Source organism: Macadamia integrifolia, chromosome 4 (genome assembly GCF_013358625.1).
Source record: "Macadamia integrifolia cultivar HAES 741 chromosome 4, SCU_Mint_v3, whole genome shotgun sequence".
NCBI lineage: Eukaryota > Viridiplantae > Streptophyta > Magnoliopsida > Proteales > Proteaceae > Macadamia > Macadamia integrifolia.
The window spans coordinates 4,318,303-4,340,236 of NC_056560.1; the positions used below are offsets into that span (position 1 = coordinate 4,318,303).

Below are 21,934 nucleotides of genomic sequence, written 5' to 3' on the forward strand. Positions count from 1 at the left end.
TCAAGTTGATTGTTTAAAAGCAAATGGTTTGAATCAAACCAATTGATTTTAGTGAATAAAGAAAACAAGTACAGATGACTGAACACTTTCTAATCAGGTCCAGTTAGAGGAAAAAAAAAAAAAAAACAATTGAGCTTGATTTTAGCGGCTGTCATACATAAACCACTACAAAACTTAGTTGAATTGTTGTATGTATGATTTTAAGTGCGCCAAGCTAAGAAGTTACAAAATGTTACTTTTGTTTGCAGGTGAAGGGTAGTTTTATCATCTCAAGTTGAAGGCCAAAAAAACGTATAAAATCTCACTTCTGTTTGCAGGTGAACGGTTGTTTGATCATTTTAAGTGGAAGGCTACAAAGTAGTGAGGCTATGCTATGCTTATCTAATATGCTAAGCGAATGTTGGTGAGTTTATGTTTAAGCAGATATGAAAACAAAACAGAAAACCCATTAGATTGGACATTTAAGGGAAGTTTTGATTCATGGGTTCCAATCCTAAAATTTTAAGAACCTAGTAAAATGTTCATAAATTTCCTCCTAAGAAGTTAGTCCTGCAACTTGAACAAACTAGTTTTCTTTTCTCTTTTTTTGAGATAATTTTTCTTGTGTATGTAGTTCACACTATCTTCATGGCTTCAACCCATATAACATCTTTAAATATCAGACTTCATTTCTGATTTCTGCATTGAAACTCAAGAAGGATTGTGTTTACAAGTCTGCAACTTGTGTTTCGAGATGGAAAAAAAATATAATCTTATGTGAGAAATTTCTCCGCAACTTCCTTTTCTGGAGAGAAAAATGTGGCATTTGAGCAAGGCCTTCGCCTTCATTGTGTTCATGGTTGCTGTTTTTTGTGTGAGCAAAACAACGGATCAACCTCTGTCACTGCAGCAAACAAGACAATCACCAAACCTTAAATATGGGTTCTATCAGGAGAAATGTGAGCAAGCGGAGCACATTGTCCTTTCGACTATGAGAGAACTCACAGCAGAAAACAGTGAAACTCCAGCTGCACTTCTTCGTCTAGTCTTCCATGATTGCTTCATTCGGGTTCTTGTTCTCCCCTATGTGTACCTTCTTATTTGGTTCTAAGTCCATGTAAATCTCTAATCAGTAACAACATGAATCTTTCTTACAGGGATGCGACGCTTCCATTCTTTTAAAAGATCATGCTAATGCAGGTCGGAGTGAGACAGAGGCTGCTCCAAATCTTACCCTAAAAGGCTTTGCAATGATTGATGTAATAAAGCAAAGACTTGAAAATGAATGTCCACGAACTGTTTCTTGTGCAGATATTCTTGTTCTTGCTGCTAGGGATGGGATTACCCTCGTACGTTCTTCACTGTTTTTGTTAGTGAAACATTCTTCCAACATACTGTGGTTCACTTGAATTTATGGATGGATTGGTCTGTTTTTATTTGTTTTTGGTTGCATTAGTTCCTAGTGATTCAACTGCTGCTGGTGGTCCTCAATAAACTTGGTAATTCCCATAAGCCGATTGCACAGAAGTTTTCTTGATTCTGTTAAAAAGGACTAAGAAAAGAATGAATGGATTTTAATATGTGGTAAGTCTACTGAAATCTTATTAAACTTGAGGGAGACAAAGGTTGAGAGGGCTTACTATCAGTAGGTAGGGGCATCTCCCTTGCTGCTTAATTATAGGTCTTAGCTTTCTCCCCTCCTCTAATCTTCCTTTCTTTACAGCCTGTGATGGTTACAGTACCCACATATGTGGCCTGTTTAGTTGAGTATGTGTCCTCTTGACCTTAGTGGTTCAGTTGGAGAGAGTTTTCCAGTTCTTCATGCTCTCATGGTGCTTGGGAGCTCTTACATCTTACACATCTATTTTACTTTGTTTGGATCAGCTTCCAATGTTTTGCTTCTTCATGGTTGATCATGACCTTTTATATATCTTGTTATCTTCTTTTCTTTTTAATTGAAGAATTAACCTTATCTTCTCTTTTTCACTATAACAATTCTTGTTTTATTGTTTGATAGCTTTTGAATGATGTTCTAATTCATTTTCAGAGAACGAACAATCCTTTCTCCAATATTTGTGGTCTGATTATCCTGTGTTCCTCTCTTCTTTTTTTTTTTGGCCACTATATTCCTAAAACCAGAGTGGTGGGCCTTTTTATCCTCTTCTTACTGGAAGAAGAGACAGTGCTGAGTCCTTCTATGAGGACTCCTTTCAAGATATTCCATCACCTGAAGATAGGATTGGAAAAATACTTGGAACTTTCAAGAGAAAGGGATTTAGTGAAAGAGAGACTGTTACACTGTTAGGTAATTTTCCTCCTTTGATAGTATTAAATTCGAGGCATTTCATTTACACAATAGGCTGTGATTTATCTATTCAAAATTTATTTAAAGGTGCTCACAACATTGGAAGCATTAACTGCTTCGTCATTCGGCACCGTGTTGAGAACTTCACAGGAACTGGAAAGCCAGATGGTACACTAGATGCTGATTGGCTCAATCATTTGACCTCCCAATGCAATAACAAACAGCATGACAGCTCCCAGTCTAAGAAAAATAGAAAAACAGCATTCAACCAACAACTTTCATCATCCATCACAATGGGGACCATGTTTGACATTCATTATTACCAGTCTCTGCTGAGACGTAGAGGACTTCTTTTTTCCGATCAAGAGTTAATGAGAGACCCAACAGCAGCTGATGTTGTGAGGACCTACGCCTCTGGTGACGGGTCAGACTTCCAGATTGATTTTATGCAGGCAATGGCTAAATTGTCAAACCTAGGTGTCCTCACTGGTTCACAAGGCCAGATCCGGATCAACTGCTCTATGGTTGTCAAATAGTTGACAGAATAAGCATCATAGTGTTGATATGTTTATCTTTGTTTCCTTTTGAGTTGCAATTCAATGTATTTTTTGTACATTCTTATCTTGATTAACTCCTCTTAATAAGAATGGCGCATTTGTCAGTAAGCCTTTTAGTCAATCACAAGAATTTGTGTGTGCGTTCGTATTGGTTTCTTATTTATTCTGTTCATACTTATTTTTCTCTGTTTTTCTTTTTTATCGTACATCTTCAATGATTTTATACCATGATGTCCCAAGTATTGAAGCTCAAATACCATGATGACCTTTCTCTCTTGTCAAGTTTTCTACGCTTTCTTTGGAAACAGCCTCATCTGCGAAGCAAGGGGTAAGGCTGAGTACATTTGCTTCTCCTAGACCCTAAAGTAGCGAGCCTTATGCACTGGGTTCGGTAGTTTTTTTTTTCCAAAGACTATAATTAGTTACATAGGGTGATACTTCTTTTCTATAAGCAACAGACAATTGATCTTTCTCTCCACTATGGTAATACACTTCATATATCACTCTCACAGTGTTTTATTTAGTTTCTCTTATACGGTTCTTGTCAAGCACTTTCCCTAACAGCATTCAACTTCACATGTGAGGGCCGTTTGGATTTCCTCCCACAGGGCAAATAGATATTTTTGCACCTTAAACTCCTCACTTTCTTATAGTTGACAAATAGTAGATAATTTTTATGAGTGTAATTTACCTCACTTTTATTGTCTCTTTGTTATAGCCTTGCCACCTTACTTGAGTACTAAAAAGTGAACATTTTTTTGTGCAAGTAACTCCAACAAGAAGGTTCCCCACAAAAAATTATCACAGAACAAAAAATAATCAAGCAAACAAACAAATAAATGTTTGATCAGGTATCCTTGATCAAATGGAAGAAATTAGAGTTAGTTCATCTCAGTTTAAATGAGTTTACCATGGGTTTGTAGAAGCTTCATGTGAATGAAATCGAAGATCTTTTCTTCTGGTCAGTTCTTTCCTACATGATGCTGAGTTTTTATCCATATGAAGGAAATACATCGAGATATTTATCATGCGTCACATCACAACTGCCCTGACCGTACAACTTCAGGAATATGAACCACAGGCTAATTGTGATGACTGATGACTAACTCTGGGATCAGATGCTGATTTTAGTTCAGTTACAGTTTCTGATTGCAATCATAAACTGATTAATCTCAGTTCAGTTCTTTTTAAGATCATAAACTGAGTCTCAATTTCGGCTACTGAAGCCATGGGCTGTGGGCTGTGGCCTGTGAGAGTATCCATTTGTGGTCGTTCTGTAACTTTAGGTTCAATTTTTTATTTAGTGAGTCGAAGTCATAAAAAGTCAGGTGAACTCTAGTATCAAAGTTAAGTGTGTTGAGTATAGTACATGAAGTGCTGTTTAACATCTCAAGTAGTCACCCCCCCTCTTTCTTAAATTAGAGGGGGTCTATAAATGCAGGTTGTATGGAGCAGCGTAACACTGGTAACTCATAGATGAAACTCATGGTCCTTTTCTTTGCTAATGTTGAGCTATCTTGCTATTGCTATTGAAATGTGATTTATAAGAGTTTTTTCCCCTGGTTCTTTAAAATTCTGGTTGAAGTACTTCATCAGAATCTGCACCCTCAGCATGATCTTTGCAGCAAAGGTCATGTAACAAGAGCCCAGTGGCGCTGGTCAGAACAATCAACACTTAACCTTTGCAGCACTCATCAGATCTGCTTACCCCATTGATGCTTTCATGAAATATTTTACAGCACTCTGAATCAAAGCTGGTCCAGTGCTCTATAAGTATTCACCTTTTGAAGGTACGTTGAGTGAACTGTGGGAACAGAGGACATTACTATACACTGTAAAGCCAGGAATCAGAATAAGGATTTTTTTCCCTCTCCATTTAAAGGTTTCTTAGAGTAACTAAATCGAACAGACTTTCAATTAAATAAAATGGAAATAAATAAAATTTAGATTAGGAAAGGAACAAAACCCCACCAGAATGTGATTATTAAAAAACAATTACAACCTAATTTGGGGGACTAGAGCAGTTTATACTCGCACTAGAAATATAAAGCTTTTTACTATATTAGAAAAAAAAATTGAAAAATAGACACGAGGCAAAAAGAATAAGGTTCATTATCTTGTCTCACAAAACTCTGTAGGGTAGGTAGTCATCCCTCTGGTTCAGATGGACAAATGAGGATTTTGAAGTCTCTGAGATTCCATTCTGTAACTTGATCTCGGCTCATATGCATGTGAGCTCCCACACCAATAGATTACCATACTTGGTCTGGAAATGAAGTCCCTTGATCCTGCATAGATACATATGTTTGATTAATATGAGTTAATTACTGGCAACAACTACTTACACTACTACAAACAGCCAGAAAAAATACTAATTAAGAGCAGCATGGTTAATCGTTAGTTACCCTGTAATAGTGCATCAATCTACCAGCATTTAGATCCCAAGTCCTTGAATTGCCAATCCAGTCATCCCCTTGCTTTGTTGGGAATGCATATGCCTCCCAAACTGGATGAAGGAGGAAGTTTACTATCTTCTGTGAAATAGAGTTGCTATAAGGATTGCAGAGTTCATGCAGCTTCTCAAGGTTGTTCACTGTTCCAGGTGCACAATAGCTATGATATGCTCCATAAGGAAATCTGGTGGTCTCATTGCGACAAACACGGGTTCTATTGAAGAATTCATGATGTGGTGGACAAGATTTTAGGTTGGTTGGACTGCCAATGCTATTTAGAGATCAGGAAATTTGTAAGCCAATGCTTGCAGAATATATCATATAATAACCTAGAATCCTTACCTTAATACAATCAGAAATGATGAAACTTCGATATCTTTGCACTGCTTTGACCAGTTCATCTATTAGTAGGCATGGCTTCCTCGATACTCCTAATAACTCCACTAAGAGTGCAGCCCCTTTCTAGGGCCTTAACAGCAGCACGATGAACATGTCTATGCCACTTGAGAAGGTTAAATGACTGTAGAACCGACCACCTTGCCTGATTTGACATCTACATAAATGAAGAGAGGAACAAAGTTTATTAACTGCTCCTAAGTTCTTAGAAACCTACCAAATAGTTAACAGATAGACCTGTGCAATAGACAATGGGGGTTCCAGAAGAAGACAGATACTTCTAAACAGATTCTCATCATTTTCTCCACCCTCAGCTTCTCCATATACAAGAGCTTCAGCTGCAATTCCAGCAAAAAGAACCATGCAGTACCTGGGAGTTTATAGTTCAGGCATTAATACTTACTTGATAATGTGCGAGAATTTACTTGTTTGAAGTCAAACCTGTCAAAGGCAGCAGTGCTAAGCCTGCCTTCTGAAAACTCCTTCTCCAACTTCTCATCCCAAAACTGAGTTCCTGCCTGCAGGAAAGTTGTCAAACTAAGGATGCACCAAGGCCAGCATAATGTGAAATGGGGAAGCCCATACAGATAGCAAGGTTGTAAGGCAGTCAAAGAACAAGTCAAAATCATTTTATAGAGCAACAACAATTTTCACAAGAAACCATACAAGCGAAGACAAAATTTTGATATTGACAAAATACCTAGTGATTAAGTCGCTATTTTAAAGCATAGAACAACATAGCAGCCAAAACTTTGACTATATCAATTCGTTGGACTTCTTGACCATGGAGACAAGTCAGCTGCCTGCTTTATAGGACCTTCAAGAGTTGGAACTATCCTTAGCCTACATCCTAATAAAAAACTGGAGAAAAAAAGTGTGTTAATTTTCCTAATTTTTTTCCAGCTATTTTAGCTGGACCAAGGTGAAGAGGCCCAAGGAGTTTGAGAGAGAAATTACTCAGAAGCATAAATTTCTTAGAAAGAAATTAGTCAGAAGCATAAATTTCTGTTTCCCTTAATAAAAGTTGACTACTTGTTTACATGCCAATCTTATAAGAACCCAATCAACCAGTGGTCAGGCTTCTTGGATGAGGAGGCCAGGTCAACAGAGTTGTAAATCTACATCAGGAAGCTAAATGGTACAGTGCAGTATTGATGGATGATAGTGTCAAACCAAAAAAAAATTCACCATGACAGGGCATGAGTCTGCTTTTGCACGGTTGTGGGAGTGGTCAGCTGGAGGCGGTCCTAACTAATATTTTGCATGAATTGATTACTCACACACTTGAACTTGATTTTTTTTTTTTTCTTTTGAGATGGGTGGAGGGAGAGAAAAATCTCATCTTTCTAGCCTTTTTTTCTGCGTAGAAACTTTGCAGTGTGAAATTTGAAAACCTCCAAAGTTTTCTGAGTCTCACTGGAGCCTTAAGTTACAGATATTAAGTAGGATTATAAGTAAATTATACTAGTTATACATAAATCATAATTAGAAGTATCAAATGTAATTTGTTTTTTAACATTGGTCAATACAAAAACAGTAGAACATTGGATACTAGAAAAATTACTTTTCATCATCAAATAATACTTAAAAGCATGAAGCATGGGAATGTGGGTCAAGAATGAATGGTAGAGGAAGGATGAGATAAATTCTCGTGTAGTCATTTTGTACTTATCTGAGAAAGAGAAAGAGGAGATGGGGTGGTATGGTATGTTTAGCAGTTTCATGAATCAGCAGCCCAGCGAGCATTTGGAATGCCAGAGTGGTGGCCCCAAACACAGTTCATGGGATGGTTTATTTCGTGGTAGTATGTATAAGCACCCCAGACCATATCTGGAATGCTACTAGTGGTGTCCCCAACCAAAGTTTTGGGAACTAAGGTATAAACACTGAACAGTGCCTCCCACACTTTCATTTGGATTTACATTCACACCCAATGGATTTGTCTTTTGGATTTTCTTTCCTCTTGTTTTCAATGTTTTATCAATTTCAGATATTTTAAGCATATTTCTCTTTATCAGTATTAGATATTTCATAAAAGACATCAATTGCAGGCCAATCCTGATTCAGCCAGTTTGTCGGGACTATCAGACTGTTGGCTTAATGCCAGAAAAGCTCCCTAAAGATTGTCCCAATCTATAACAAGATAAATAAACAAGAAAATAGGTTGTCTAGCGCCAGTATCAAATCATCCTCAATAAAGTGGATCACATAAACTTTGCAACTAACAAAAATTGATGAAATTATAGGGATTATACACCAAAGAAGAAGAAAAAATGTGCTTGTGCAATCCCAGCTAAGAATGAACATGGAATAGTCCATTAACTTAGCAACTTGTATAAATCATGTTGAAAAAATATGATGCAACATCCATAAATCTAGAATTGACTTTGGCTTCCTTGCATGAATGCCACCAAACATACAGGCTTCATATAGGGAATCTTTCCCTTTCCTCAAGTATTGCAAACATAACTGAGCACATAACTATTTATTCATTAAAATTATGAGATATAAGACAATAATAGCAAACAGAAAACAAAGTCATCGACCAATATAAAGCACATGGAAGATTGTAAGTACCTGTCCTTGGATTCCCATCTGCATTGCAACAATTGGGTCTAAAATCACCCCACGGATTGGGCAGCCCATAAGGTATGCTGCAAATTCATGTATGAAGAAAAATACATTGTTTGTGAGTGGGGAACCTAAGAAATAAATCTTTATGCATGAAGTCTAAAGTCACAAAGTCAACCTGAAGAGATAACAGAGAAACTGGAATAATTTCATGTGGTTTAGTAAGAGATGCAGTTGCACTAGAGATATCTCATCAGGCAAAAAGGAAACCAAGAGTAACAGATATATTAAAATAGACAAATAGCTTTCTAGTCTCAAGTCTTTAATTCCATTAATAAAAGACTGCTTCAGAATGGGAACAGGAGTTACCGGTGAGAAGGTGCCCTGCTTCATGAACAAGAATCCGACGCCTATATGGAGGCCAATAACTGGAGATTTGAGCCAAACAGCATCCTCCAAGAAACACAGCATCTAGCATGGCTAGCACTAGTATGGTTGCAAGGTTAGGCCTTATATCTATTCCTTGAAACAGCAGATAGGATACACCACCAAGAAAAGCAAATAAAGCAGTACTCGAGCTTCCAGAAAGACCCCACTTTTTTGGAGAAAGCTTAGACACTGCAGGATATCATATGAAAGTCTCAAGTGGGATTGCTGATACATAATCAGGAAACTTTATAATATATAAGAAACCATAGACATTATTTAAAATGAACTAACATATTCACAGGAATGAAGAGTAGGAACAGCATCATGGCTGATGCTTTAGGAAAAAACAATAGCATAAACCAACTATTTCATTATTTTGAAGGGAAAAGGTTCTCTGAGCCTGCATACTGCATGCCTTCTCGCATGGGATTATTATATTCTTATTTTTTTAAATAAAAAAATCATTGTGTGAGGGAGTTGAGTACCCTGCTTGCTCAGAGAACCCTCTCCCTATTTTGAATAACTTCAGAAATATTCACCTTCCAAACCAGTTGAAGACTTCAAAACTGTTGGTGTAACATCTCTTGGACCCTCCAGAACTGCAATAGGGGAATTATAAGGAAAAAAAAATTAGAGAAATGAATTAAGGGGAGTAAGAAGGAAAAATCGTGAGAAAGACAAACTATCAAACCAAAGTACAAAATAACACACGCTATGTGAGAGAATTCTGCATTAACGACAAACATGCTATGTGAGAGTAACAATTAGATAAAATGAATCTGCACTAATGACAAAAGCACCAACTCAAAAGAGTAACAAAAAACAATTGCTTGGGATAAATTCATTGTTACACACCTATGGGAAGCAATAACCACTTCATCTTGTTGTCCTTTCTCTGGGGACATTGGTTAGTAATGGCTACCAAGGGCCCCTACTTCTTTTCTGAATACGCATAGATTCAAGGAACCATTACTCACCGATATCCTCATTTATTCCTATGCCCTCTGCTCACATCAACTCTTTTATCTTTGTTATCTATACGGCACTCGGGTCTGGATTGGAATGGGACTTTATACCATATGTTTTGGAAAGGTTTGGATTTTCTGATCTGATTACAGATATTATCAAGAATGTATCACCGGCAGTTATGGTGAACCAGGAAATGTGTGGATTGTCTGATGATGTCTAGAGCTCTCAGACAAGGCAGAGAAAAAGCTCTCCAAGTTTGTTTATCATTGCAGAAGAGGTTCTTAGTCTAGGTCCATCCTACTCCAGTGACAAAGAATGTCTCTCCATTTCATAGGTTGACTAATTGGGTTCCATCATATGATCATTTCCGAGTCTTTGAATGCTGACGTTTTGTTCTTCCTCTGTTCATCAGCTGCGATAAGCTTTCACCAAAGGCGGTTATGTGCATTTTCCTTTGATACCCATCTGGGAAAAAAGGGTGTATGATTAATTGAGGCCACCGTACCCGTCTCTCTTCTTCCTCCAGTGATTAATCATAGGAACAACAACCAAAACCCTCAATTTATATTTTCAATGAATCAAGTGCTTGTTCCGTACCCAATGCAGCAAAAATTTCTTCTCTTTTTAAGCTTGATGATCAGGTCAACTTTATTATCGTGGTTTGACAATAAATAAAGAGTGAAAGATTGTAATAGATGTTGCCAAAAAAAGAGCAAGCTGCTAGCTGCATTAAATTGAGAGGATATTCCAGAATGTTTTAAGATCGACAAATGTTCGTTAACTAAAAGGACAGCTATAAAGACCACCAAAATGCATCATGCTGAAAGGTGGGAAATAAAGGATGAAGAGATGGAGGAATTGCAATGCTAGAATCTAAAATTATAAATGAACACATTCCAGGAAACTTAGGACGTGCGCATCGACAGGTGACATGACAAAATAAATGAATCAGAAAGTGGTTATATCATGCAAATTGAAGGTTGTAAGGGAGAAAGGCAAAAGCCAAAAATGGCTTCATATGAACTAATGAGTAAGAAGGACCATGAAGACTTCTCTACAAACTATGGTAATTGTTCAAAAAGGATTGACGCAGCCAACCCATTTAGTTGGGAACTTGGGATAGGTCTTTGCTCAGTTGAGTTGATTGGAGTTGTTTACTTTTTAAAACATATGATAAGATTCCTTATGTAACAACTTTCCAAGATCAATTTTTTATTTTTCTTTTTTTCGATTCATGTTCTGACACAATAGCCCCATAAACACTGGAATCCACACCCAATGCCCCTTATTGAATTACCGTGTGCATTACTCCTCCCAGGACAGCACAGGGTTTCCATTTCTGTTCAATCTCTATCCCTTGCTAGAAGAGATAAAGTTCCCATATTTGTAATATTCTTCCCAATCTTTATCCCTTTCATAAAGATATTTTTATTGTGTAAAAAACACACCTACACATATAGGTTCTTGCTGTTGAATCAATGGCCAATGAAAACACTGTTCTATGTTTACCAAAAAAAAAAATCCCTGTCCTCCCTCCACCTTTCCCATGTCATGCACAGGGTAATTCAAGAACCAAAACATTGAATCCGAAGTGGGGGACGAGATAATAATAATAATAATAATAATAAAAAAAAATTGAAAAAAACCTATATTCCTGCATTTTCCGAAAGTGGGCAAGAATCCTCTGTCCTTAAGAAACGCATAAGCACTTCCCACAAGCTTCATATCGTCAGCATTCAAGCACGTATCCAAAACTTCCCAGTCCCGCTCCGTCCGAAATAACTTTAAATCATCAGCCGGAGTAAGAATTGGAGAGATAGAAGCCGGCGTAGGAGAAGCAGAGGATTGAATTGAGAGGCCCTCCAGAGATTTCAAGAATCTAAGAGCTCTGGCGAGGTCTTTTTCCTTCACTGCATCTTCATATTCCTGCCATTCTCTCAAAGCTCTGGTCCTGATGCTTCTCCTAGAAATCGCTTTCTTATCTACGAATGAGTAGAGAGGAAAAGATGACGTTTGATGGAAACAGAACATAGAAGATCGCAAGCTTGTGACAGAAAGCCAGAGGGCCATGGTTGCTCTCTCGCTCTCGCGCTCTCTCCTCTCTCTCTCTCTCTCTCTCTCTAGACAGTACCAATTGGAGCAAAGCCAACTTATCGAACTGATCGTTAAGAGCGTACTGAATCTGCAAATCGGTAACCCAAGGCTCAAATGATCAATTGGTTGGACCGTGATGATCAAATGACCAAAGTAGTGACCCACACACAAGCTTGAACGGTTCTGATCAAAGGATAAACATGAACTTATGACTTTGAATTGGACGCTTCAAGAATAAGAAGCAGCTTCCCTTTGGTCTCTTGCTCTCTTTAAAAGTGTCAAAAGCACTGAAACCTTCGAGAGTGTATGCTCGAAAGAAGGCAGCAACTGAGAATGTCTCTCACCTTTTCTTCTACATATTTCTTCCCTCAAAGAGTTTCCTTTGTTACAGTAAGTTAAAAATCTATTCTCTCTCTTTCAACGGAGTTCTGTTGTTCTACCCATATGAGAAATGAATAGCATTTTCTTATTTCAGAATATGCTTTTAAACGATGTTTGCTGCTGCAGAAATTTAGTGGAACAAAAAGGGTCAACTGGTTTTTGAGAAATCAACAAATGGGAAGGACTTTTACTTTAAGAGCTGGGCCGAAGAAGATATCTTTTGATAGAGAATGCAGAGAGGCTTTGCTAGTTGGGGTAGATAAGCTAGCTGATGCTGTCTCGGTTACGTTAGGACCAAAAGGTATGTCGTTTTTCTTTCTCTGTGGATGTAGTATTCTGGGTACAGCTTGTGAGTTCTTGGATTATCTGAAAGATGATATTTTGCTTAGCTGGAAGACGAGTTTACGTCTATGCTCGGGTTTGATAGGAAGGAGTCCTGATTAATTCCTATCAATGATTGGCAAGATGTGATATTCGTTCTTATTCCTTGAATGCCATAAAAATGGAGTGATTTATAATCTTACAGCAAGTGGTCCATTGTGGTCGAAGGTAGATTGGAAAATGGTCACGTTCAGTGCTCCAAAAAGTTCCAATGGTCTAATCCCTTTTAGAGCATTTCCAGTGGTTATTAGACATGCTTCTTCTGTTAGTGATTCTCCTAGAAGAAGAAAGTGAAAAATTTTGTAATGACAATGTAATACAGTAGAGGATCTTGTATGTTCCCAGAATAGTGAGTTCTAGATTTTCTTCTTTTCATATGCCTATTGTCAAAAGCTTTTATAGAGCAGAGAATGTTTCAGATGTATTATGAGAGTTGGATTTAGCCCTTTTTTTTGGTTATATAGTGGGTTTAGGCTTTTGGGTACTTTGTGAATGTTGGACTATAACCTATAAAAACATCAACTTGTCCATGTGAACCTGATAAAAACTGTTAGGGGTCTAAACTTCATTAGGATTCAGGAATGACCATGTTCCATATGACCCCTATGGAAGTAGGGTTGTAAGTTGCAAATAATTGCTTGACATTATCAATTAAAGTCTAAAAAGCGAGAAATTATCCAAATAGAAATTGAACACGATGAAATAAAGGTTGAAACTTTACTTTTACTGTTAACTGGGGAATCAGGATCCATCAGGTGAGGGAATAGTAGGTGCTATATTTATACAAAAAGGTGGCCTTTGACAAATTAAATTGGTAACTAGCCCTCCTTCTGATGGGATAGGGCAGCATAGATTCTCTTCTTCTTCTTCAACCTAATTGGTGACACGTTATGGATTTGATAGGGTAAAGTGGTGGTCTGGGCCCAAATTGAGTTCTCACTTCTCAGTGGGATTGGGTTTAAAACTCATCCAAATTGGTACATTATTTTAAGAAGATTATACTAGGCATGATTTCAAACCCCCCCCCCCTCTTAAACCTTCAAGCCATTGGTGAGATGTTTGAACAAAAACACTTTTTTCTTTAACAAGTAGCCTTATCGATATGAGAACCTTGGATGCGGGCATTGTAATCTGACATAGACACAAGTCTGACTAAAGCTTGGTTGAAACTTGCAGTTTTGTTCGAAACCGAGATGAAACTTAAGGTCTTTACTAGATCGTACCAAGTTTCAACCAGTTTAGATTAAAAAAAAAAAAAAATTCCGAAGTTTGGACAAGTTTCGGTAGTTTCAGCCAGTTGCAACCAGCCCATGACATTTCAAGTTTGGTCCAAAAAAATACCAGGTTTCAATCAAAACCTGGGAAATCTTGGTTTTGGTCAAGGTCGAAACCATCCTTGAAACTGAGATTTAGAACCTTGTGTTTGACTGATTCAAGGGTATGCAGCATCTTTATATTTGGAAATTTTGTTAGAAGTACTAATATACCATATAGAAAGGATAATGGTTGAGTTGTTGTTGTTGTTGTCGTCGTATGGAAGGGATAATGGTTCCTACAACACCAATGGTAGGAATTCATTCCCACACACCCATTATTCTTTTGCCATGTGGACAGCTGGTGTGGTTATTCCAACCGTTGGATGGAGAGGTCATGGTTTGGATTGGCCCACGTCTCAAATTTCATACTAAAATTCAATTAAATACCCTCCCATCTATGCCCATCTATGCCTATGTATCCCTGTGTATGTCCGTACATGCCTACAGCACTCCACCCATTGCTGTGCAATCTTCCAGAGCCCTATTTCCCCACGTGGCAAACTCCAATGGGGCTGAAACTTATCATGCAAGCAGGGACCTAGGTATCTATCTGTTCACAAAATTTGGGCCCCATCTATTTTGAGTAGGCATGTGGGAAAAGGTTCTTACCACCGGCATGTGTCATTTTTCTTCTTTTACATATTTTGTTCAGGTGTAGGTTTAGCTTACTATGTAAGTTCACTAGGTTGTGTTGCACTTTTAACCAAGTTTCTTTAATTACCAACTGCTTGTTGGATAAGTTATTGGCTTGTTATTTATTTGATGTTGTTCTAATATGGTTCCAATTATAATTAACTGTGTCATCTGATAGTTATACTATTACTTACATAACATTCTTATATTTATACTTATGGCAAATGCATAGGTTGATGTTTATGAGGGATGGGGACTTCATCTAGTATGGCTTTCTACTTAGTCCAAATGGGTCTTTAAATAAAGTTTTGGTAGAGAACAGTACTATCAATTGTTTTCCTTAGGTAAATGAATGCTATATAATCTGTTGTTTTAGCATGCATTGGTATCTGGATTCACTTAAGTTTGAAAAAGAGTCCTCTCTGAATGCTACTTCTGTCAGGACTTAATGTTGTTCTAGATGAGCCTGGATCTGTAAAAGTAGTTAATGATGGGGTAACAGTTGCTCAGAGTATTGAGCTTCCGGATGCAATTGAGAATATAGGAGCAATGCTTATTCAAGAGGTAATGTGTGTCTACCTTGTGCTTAGTTTCTATATTTTCTGTGTGTATACTCTGTGTTGTAAATAAGTTAGTTTTGTAAATGTAAACTGCCATAACTACAGGTTGCACAAAAGACAAATGATACAGCAGGTGATGGTACAACAACTGCAATCATATTGGCTCGAGAAATGATCAAGTCTGGTCTATTGGCTGTTGCTTCTGGGGCTAGCCCTGTTTCTCTGAAGAAAGGAATTGATAAAACTGTGAAGGAACTGGTCAAGGTCCTGAAGACTAAATGCATCCCTATAAAGGGGATGGAGGATATCAAAGGTCGAGCTTCCCTTTATATATGTTTCCTCTTTCCCCCCTCCCCCCTCTTCTCCCTTTCCTGAATTGTGTTATTTTAGTTGAAGAAAGTATTGATTTTGTCTTCTTTTTCTTCTTCTTTCAGCTGTGGCCTCAATATCTGCTGGAAATGATGACTTCATTGGGAACTTAATAGCTGATGCTATAGACAAGATTGGACCTGATGGAGTAATCTCCATTGAATCATCCTCATCTTGTGAAACTACCGTTATAGTTGAAGAAGGAATGAAAGTAATTTTCTGGATCTTGTTTGAAAACTTTATACATGACATAACTGAAGAAGATATCCAAGTAACAGTTGGTAAACATTTTAACGGTGCTTGTGGGACATGCAGGGTTGTATAACTGGTTTGTTTTTCTTTTCAGCTAGAATTTTACTAACTAGCTGATCATCTATTGAAAACTTTTTCAATCATTGATTATGTTTTATGGGTGGCATTCAGAGGAATGTATAGCTTGACTTATTTGTATCCATCATTCAATGATCTTCTTTGTGAGACGCATTGTTTTGTCAGTTCCACTGCCATATATGTGCTGCATATACTGTCATGGTGTTTGTAGACCATCCTTCTCATACTTGTGGTGTGCTGGCAATGATATCTAATAGTTGAATTGCTTTTTTCTTCCTCAAATTTTCAAATTTGTTAATTCCATTCTCTCTGTACAGATTGACAAGGGTTACATGTCTCCCCAGTTTATTACAAACCAGGATAAATCAATTGTTGAGTTTGAGAATGCTAGGGTTCTAGTAACTGATCAAAAAATTTCAAGAATCAAAGAGATAATTTCTTTACTAGAGAAAACAACTCAGCTCAGTGTTCCACTATTAATTATTGCTGAGGATATCTCAATGGAAGTTCTGGAAACATTGGTTATGAACAAGTTGCGAGGTATGGTCAATGTTGCTGCTGTGAAATGTCCAGGATTTGGAGAAGGAAAGAAAGCTATTCTGCAAGATATTGCTCTTATGACAGGTAAATTTACATGCTTCTATCATTATACTTGGGAAACTGCACTCAGTTGTTCAGATTTTTCACAAAGTGAATGATCTTAATCATTCGGCAGTTTTCATCTCTTTTCTCCCCCTGGACTGTTTGTTATTGTGTGTATAGTGGAAATTCTATGCTATTTTGTGATGTAGGATAGCTAAGGTTGTAATTCAAAGATCAGGTAATGGGAATTTTGCTTGATTGTAACTATCGATTAGCACCAAGGATAAGAATTTTGATCTCGAGGCAGGTTTCAACTCTGCTCCAAATCGAAATATGGGCTGAACCCTGCAAAACCTGGTCGAAACCAGGTACTATTTTTGGGCTTACTTGAAACCTTGGTTTTGAGCCCCATAAACTCTTTTTTTTTTGGTTCAACCTATTTTTGGTGTTGACCCAAGTTTTCTAGTTTACGTTGAATGATGTTGTATATTACCCTTGTCAATTTGTTACATATAACTTACATACTAGAAATGTAAATAATCTGTTGAAACAATCAAATATATTTTAAAATTGGGAAAAGCAATCATGTAAGATGATAGAAATACAACAGTCACCAGTCAATTCTAGGAGGAGCTTCTAGGCGGCTCCAATCCACGAGCTGCATTGCCGATCCTCTAAATGCAACACATATGAGTCTAATGACATGGGCCAATTGTTTTGAGAGTCCATCAATGCCAACTATGACCAAACCCAACCTAGAGAATGGCTCACTAAGACTGGATAATGATGGCCATTCTATCTAACTTATATAAAATTGAAAGAACTCTACTATGTTTACACATTGTACAAAAAAAAAAAAAATGCATTTGGGGAAAAAGAGGGCTTACCTTTAAGCTCCATCAAGTCCTCTAGCTTGATCTTGCTTAATAATGCAAGAAATGGAAGAAGCTTGCAAGAAATTGGGCCAAAATTGAAGTTCTGTGGCCAAATGGGGTCTTTCTACCAAGAACCCACAAAACCAGTGTCCTATTGTTGAAATTTGGGAAACATATTATGTTTTCAACCATTTTGGTCAAACCATGCAAAACGAAGGAAATATCGTCAAAATCGGTAACATTTTCAATTTGACCCATAGCGAAACTGGGAAAATTCGGTCGAAGTTTCGACTGAAATTTAGAACTATGATTAACTCTATGTTTAAGGATGTTAATTGGGTAATAGTTTCTGGACAGGATCTCACACTGAAATCTACAGAATGATGTTTGGAGAGGCACTATTAGGAGGAGAGAAGTTGGAATTTAGGTTCTTCATTCTTCAGATGTTGAGGTGGTTGCGTGTTAGGGTAGTTAAGGACTAGAATAAGGTGTACTCAAGGGACTATCCTGAAAGTCAGAGACTTAAAAGATTTTTGTCAGAAAATTAATGGAAGATGGCTGATCCAAAATAGGCCTTCATGGAAAGGATTCTAGGGTTAACTTCAGTTGTTTCATTTTAAAGGCTGACTTAAAAATGTTATTTTGGTTTACTGGTTCTAGAAGGAACTCCTAGTGGATAGGTCTGGATGTTTCAGAATCAATTTTGATGTCTTTATTGGACTGTTTTAGGACAGCAGTGAATGTCCCTTTCTCCCAATTAATCACACCTCAGGAGTACTTTAGAGACTACTTCAAAATTTCTATTAAAACCCTCGCTAACAGATAATTTGTCTCTGTGTTGAAAACTAAGACTGCAGGAGAATCTCCCTTGATTAACTTATGGAGAGAATTTTATGGGTGCACTACATGCCTTTCTATTGTGGGTGGCCCCTTGATTTGAGTTACATGAATGGAGGATCATTATATAGATCCTCTAGATGGGTTCCTTGCCAAATGGTGGGGGGTAATTCAACTATTTGGTTCACCATGCAGTTTAATTTTGCCCATACTTCAAAATATTGACTACTGAGGTGAAACACAACGAGAGAGGGATTTATTTTTCCCACATGGCAAAGTGCTGGTGCCCAGAAGTTGAATACAAATATAGAGGATGGGACCCAATACAGGTGCAATCATTTTTTTTCCCTTGAGTGTAATCCTGTATGCAAGCTGAATTAGTTAGAAATTTTACTTTATTTTGTTTGAGGTCAAGGTTCTGTCAAGTTAGGAATAAATAAAGGGGGATGACTGGTATTACATTGCTTTCTTTTTTTATTTAATTTCTGATTTTTTAAAGATTTTAAACTTATAAATTTCCATCACAGGAGAGTTGTAAACATGTAATGCATCTGTGAGTTGATAATGTAATGACGAGTTGAGATTCCAGAAGGAATTTTTTATTTTATTTTTTTCTTCCAGTTGTTATTCTACTATTATTGTTGTTAACTGTTGCTTGGGGCATCTTCTCTACATGGGTATAGATAACTTGTATTGATTTTTATAGATACTGAAATCATAGGGGAAAGATCACATGTCTAAGATGAGAATCAAGGATGCTACCTCATGGATGTGTATACCCTATGATATGTCTGAAGTTACTTCTCTACTATTTCAATCCCAATCCCAATCCCAATCCCTGCTTGTTTTCTGCACTAACATCAGCAATAAAAACAGGGGCTGATTTTCTTGCCGGAGACTTGGGCTTGACTCTTGAAGAAGCAACCTCTGACCAGCTTGGTGTTGCACAAAAGATAACTATTTCAAGTAGTTCAACAACCATTGTGGCTCACCCTAGCACTAAAGCTGAAATTCAGGCACGAATCTCACAGATAAAGAAAGACCTTGCTAACACTGATAGTGCGTACCTGTCAAGGAAGCTCTCTGAAAGAATTGCGAAACTCTCCAGTGGTGTGGCTGTAATCAAAGTACAAAATTCTTATACAATATTAAATTTCTTTTATTTGGCACAGACTAACCTCTGGTTGCAATAGTTTTCAAGGAAATTAAGCTCAAGAATTTAGCTTCACTGGATACACTTTTTGCTGCCATCCTGAGGCCACTTATTGTAACTGGTTGCTGCATGTCACATAAGAACAGGTGTCAGATGCACTTCAAAAGATTTTTTTTTTTAATTAATTAATTTTTTTTTAGATGCCCCAAAATCTGAAATTTTAGTTCAGACTTCAGATGCAATAAACAGATTAAATAACCAAAAAAGTTAAAGAATAATAATTGAGAATTATTTAGAGAAATGGTAATAGCAATCAGAATTATGATAAAACTAGGTTTTTTGTAGACAACAGAAAATTTAATAAATATGGTCTAAGTAGATCATAATTTAATTAACTTAAGATAAAATAAATTTTCAGTGATTTGTTACATTGGTTTTCATTGTAGTAAGTTATCCTTTTATGCTTAAAAACAAGGCTTTTTTTTTTTTTTTTTTTTTTTTTAATGTCTCCATGTAAAAGGCGGAAAAGGAAATTTTCCTGTAAAATAGGTTCCCCCCCCCCCCCTTCTGTTTTTGTTGACATAAATGCAAAAAAGACATCAGAAAGTGGTGTAAAATTTTCATTTAAAACATCATTGCGGGGAAATTTTGGAACAAAACGAACAGGGCCTAATTGGATTTTGGGAAAAGTGTCCCTGCACCAAAAAGTGTTTCCGACGCCCTCTCACACAATTTTTTTTAATTAATTTAACCTTATGTGAGAGGAAGTAAGAATTGCTGTTTGGTTCAGAGAACCCCTTCGCTTGAATTCTCTATCCTCTGTTATTTTTCGTTGGCTGATCTTCTCCAAATCCTTGGATAAATGAAAGATGTGTAATACTTATTTGAATTGCTTGTCTACTGATTATTTGTATTTATTAAGAATGTCACACCCTTGAATGATGAAAAGAATCACCCTAGCTCCCAGCTCCTTTATTCTCGAGATATTGATGTGATTGTTATGAAATATGTGTGGGACTTAGGTGGGAGCACATACTGAGACTGAACTTGAAGATCGGAAGCTGAGAATTGAGGATGCAAAGAATGCCACATTTGCTGCCATGGATGAAGGCATAGCACCTGGTGGTGGAGCAACCTACGTACATCTCTCAGAGCAAATTCCTGTGATAAAAGATTTGATTGAAGATCCAGAAGAGAAGATTGGTGCTGACATTGTTGCAAAGGTACCTTTTTTTCCTTTCACTTTGTTCAGTGAAGATCTTTCATTTACTTTAGTTGTTTTATTAGTTCTTTAGTTGTTATCAGGCATAACAATCTATTGGGAACAGTTTTAAAGGTCTCTTAACTTCTATATGTTCCCATCTCATTTGAGAAAGACATAGATATATCGATTCAATCATTATTCAAACCAGGAAAGTTTGACCCTGGGACAAATCCTGGTGGTTTGATACAGATGGATATGAATTCATAACATGTTTTCTCAAATGACACCAACAACCATTTTATTTTCTATATACATGGCCATGGGAACCTCACTAGATGCATTGTGCAAAAGCAGGGATTTCTGAACTAATCCTCTCTCCAAGCCTAGTTGTGTCACTTCACAGCTCCAAAAATCAAACTCTATTGTGTACAATCCATTTTTTTTGGATGAATAATAAAAAATAATAAATTTTGGATGAATATTGTGTGCAATCCTGTACAGAGGGAGAATTAAGGATTGGAGTTGGATAGTATGAGAGGAGAGCTACAATCCTCAATACCTTAACATTCAGAAAAAGGACTTGGTTTTTCTCACGCATCACATTCATGTAGGGATACCCACAATCCCATCACAATTTGAAACCAACAGAATTGGCCTGATGGTTAGAATAATCAGTTTGGGCTATTACTTGAGTGTTGGAGATACCTTGGATCAGAGACATCAGACCCATCTCTTGAGTGTGTGATTACCTATTGTTGCCTTTTACCACTTCTGCTGTATGTGGTTGCCATGCTATAGATGGTGAATTTTGTTTCAGAAAAAGATCTTTAGAAGGGGTTTTTTTAAGCTTGTCTTGAATTCTTGACTCATTTGTAAAATGATCCGCTCCGACATATTTTGTTGGCGACCTGAATGGGAAGTTTTCTGAGATCTGTGATTGAAGCAGAGGCGTTGGGCCGATGGGCCCAAGCCCGCAGCCCAGCACTAATCTTGTATGGGGGTGCGGGGGCGGGGTTACGTGGTATGGTTCGACCCGATCGACCGTCACTTGATGGATCAACCCGCGACTTTGAGGAGTATATAATGTACTATCGTCTTGTTGAGCAACTCATTGTAATTTATGGGGGTTTTTCAAGCTAGGGTTTCCGAGCGAGTTTTCTCACCACTGTTTGGGTGCAATCTCTCTTCTACAAAGTTTCTTCTTCGCCCGAGGACATTGCACACCACATCGGTGTGTGAACCTCGTTAAATCTCTATGTTGTGTGGATCTGTCTTGGTTTATTTTCGTATTTGTTGTTTGCTATAACAGGTTTGAAGTTGCATAAGGGAAGTCTTATCATATGACCGCATAGACAAAGAGTAGGAAGTATTGCTTAATGGCTACTGAATATCATGGTCATGGATACGAAACAAGCCTTTGTAAAAGATTTTTCTTCTTTTCCATTTTACCACTTTTTATTTTGTTTTATTTTCCCCTTTTGTGGATCATATTTCATGAGGCCTTTCTAAGAACTGGACAGAGCCAGTATGAATAGGTATTCCTCTCCCCCCCGCCTCCCC

General features: G+C 37.4%; 3 protein-coding genes across 4 annotated transcripts in view; 2 read left to right on the top strand and 1 right to left on the bottom strand.

The window, feature by feature from the left end:
• Positions 1-923: 923 nt before the first annotated feature.
• LOC122075537 (putative Peroxidase 48) lies at positions 924-3,019 on the top strand. The gene is made up of 4 exons (XM_042640598.1): positions 924-1,048; positions 1,137-1,328; positions 2,119-2,284; positions 2,372-3,019. Exons 1-4 carry the CDS (start codon positions 971-973, stop codon positions 2,818-2,820), a joined length of 885 nt encoding a protein of 294 aa, XP_042496532.1. The 5' UTR covers positions 924-970; the 3' UTR covers positions 2,821-3,019.
• Positions 3,020-4,797: 1,778 nt separating this feature from the next.
• LOC122077250 lies at positions 4,798-11,870 on the bottom strand. 2 transcript variants are annotated; one of them, XM_042643136.1, is made up of 9 exons: positions 11,306-11,870; positions 9,230-9,289; positions 8,631-8,879; positions 8,268-8,344; positions 6,132-6,208; positions 5,928-6,060; positions 5,637-5,847; positions 5,247-5,556; positions 4,798-5,129 (listed from the first exon to the last, which is right to left on the bottom strand). In XM_042643136.1, the coding sequence occupies exons 1-7, from the start codon at positions 11,727-11,729 to the stop codon at positions 5,692-5,694; spliced, it is 1,176 nt and encodes a 391-aa protein (XP_042499070.1). In that variant the 5' UTR covers positions 11,730-11,870; the 3' UTR covers positions 4,798-5,129; positions 5,247-5,556; positions 5,637-5,691. The 2 variants fall into 2 exon arrangements, with proteins under 2 accessions (XP_042499070.1, XP_042499069.1); XM_042643135.1 differs by having other exon boundaries at positions 5,247-5,565.
• A 43-nt stretch (positions 11,871-11,913) lies between these two features.
• The window catches only part of LOC122077248 (ruBisCO large subunit-binding protein subunit alpha), an 11,154-nt gene continuing 1,133 nt past the window's right edge, over positions 11,914-21,934 (top strand). The window contains exons 1-8 of the mRNA XM_042643133.1: positions 11,914-12,143; positions 12,261-12,435; positions 14,907-15,028; positions 15,130-15,337; positions 15,459-15,604; positions 16,041-16,347; positions 18,894-19,144; positions 20,193-20,393. Coding sequence (XP_042499067.1) covers positions 12,060-12,143; positions 12,261-12,435; positions 14,907-15,028; positions 15,130-15,337; positions 15,459-15,604; positions 16,041-16,347; positions 18,894-19,144; positions 20,193-20,393 — 1,494 coding nt within the window. The 5' untranslated portion in view covers positions 11,914-12,059. The remainder of the gene's footprint in view (positions 12,144-12,260; positions 12,436-14,906; positions 15,029-15,129; positions 15,338-15,458; positions 15,605-16,040; positions 16,348-18,893; positions 19,145-20,192; positions 20,394-21,934) is intronic.

Bases quoted from the DNA above. Each gene is read 5' to 3' on its own strand.
- LOC122075537 (XM_042640598.1), top strand. From the start codon at position 971: ATGAGAGAACTCACAGCAGAAAACAGTGAAACTCCAGCTGCACTTCTT. The intron at 1,049-1,136 runs GTTCTTGTTCTC...TCTTTCTTACAG, and splicing joins TCCATGATTGCTTCATTCGG to GGATGCGACGCTTCCATTCT. The intron at 2,285-2,371 runs GTAATTTTCCTC...ATTTATTTAAAG, and splicing joins AGAGACTGTTACACTGTTAG to GTGCTCACAACATTGGAAGC.
- LOC122077250 (XM_042643136.1), bottom strand. From the start codon at position 11,729: ATGGCCCTCTGGCTTTCTGTCACAAGCTTGCGATCTTCTATGTTCTGT. The intron at 8,880-9,229 runs GTGAATATTTCT...GATATCCTGCAG, and splicing joins GTCTTCAACTGGTTTGGAAG to TGTCTAAGCTTTCTCCAAAA. The intron at 8,345-8,630 runs GTAACTCCTGTT...ATGAATTTGCAG, and splicing joins AGCAGGGCACCTTCTCACCG to CATACCTTATGGGCTGCCCA.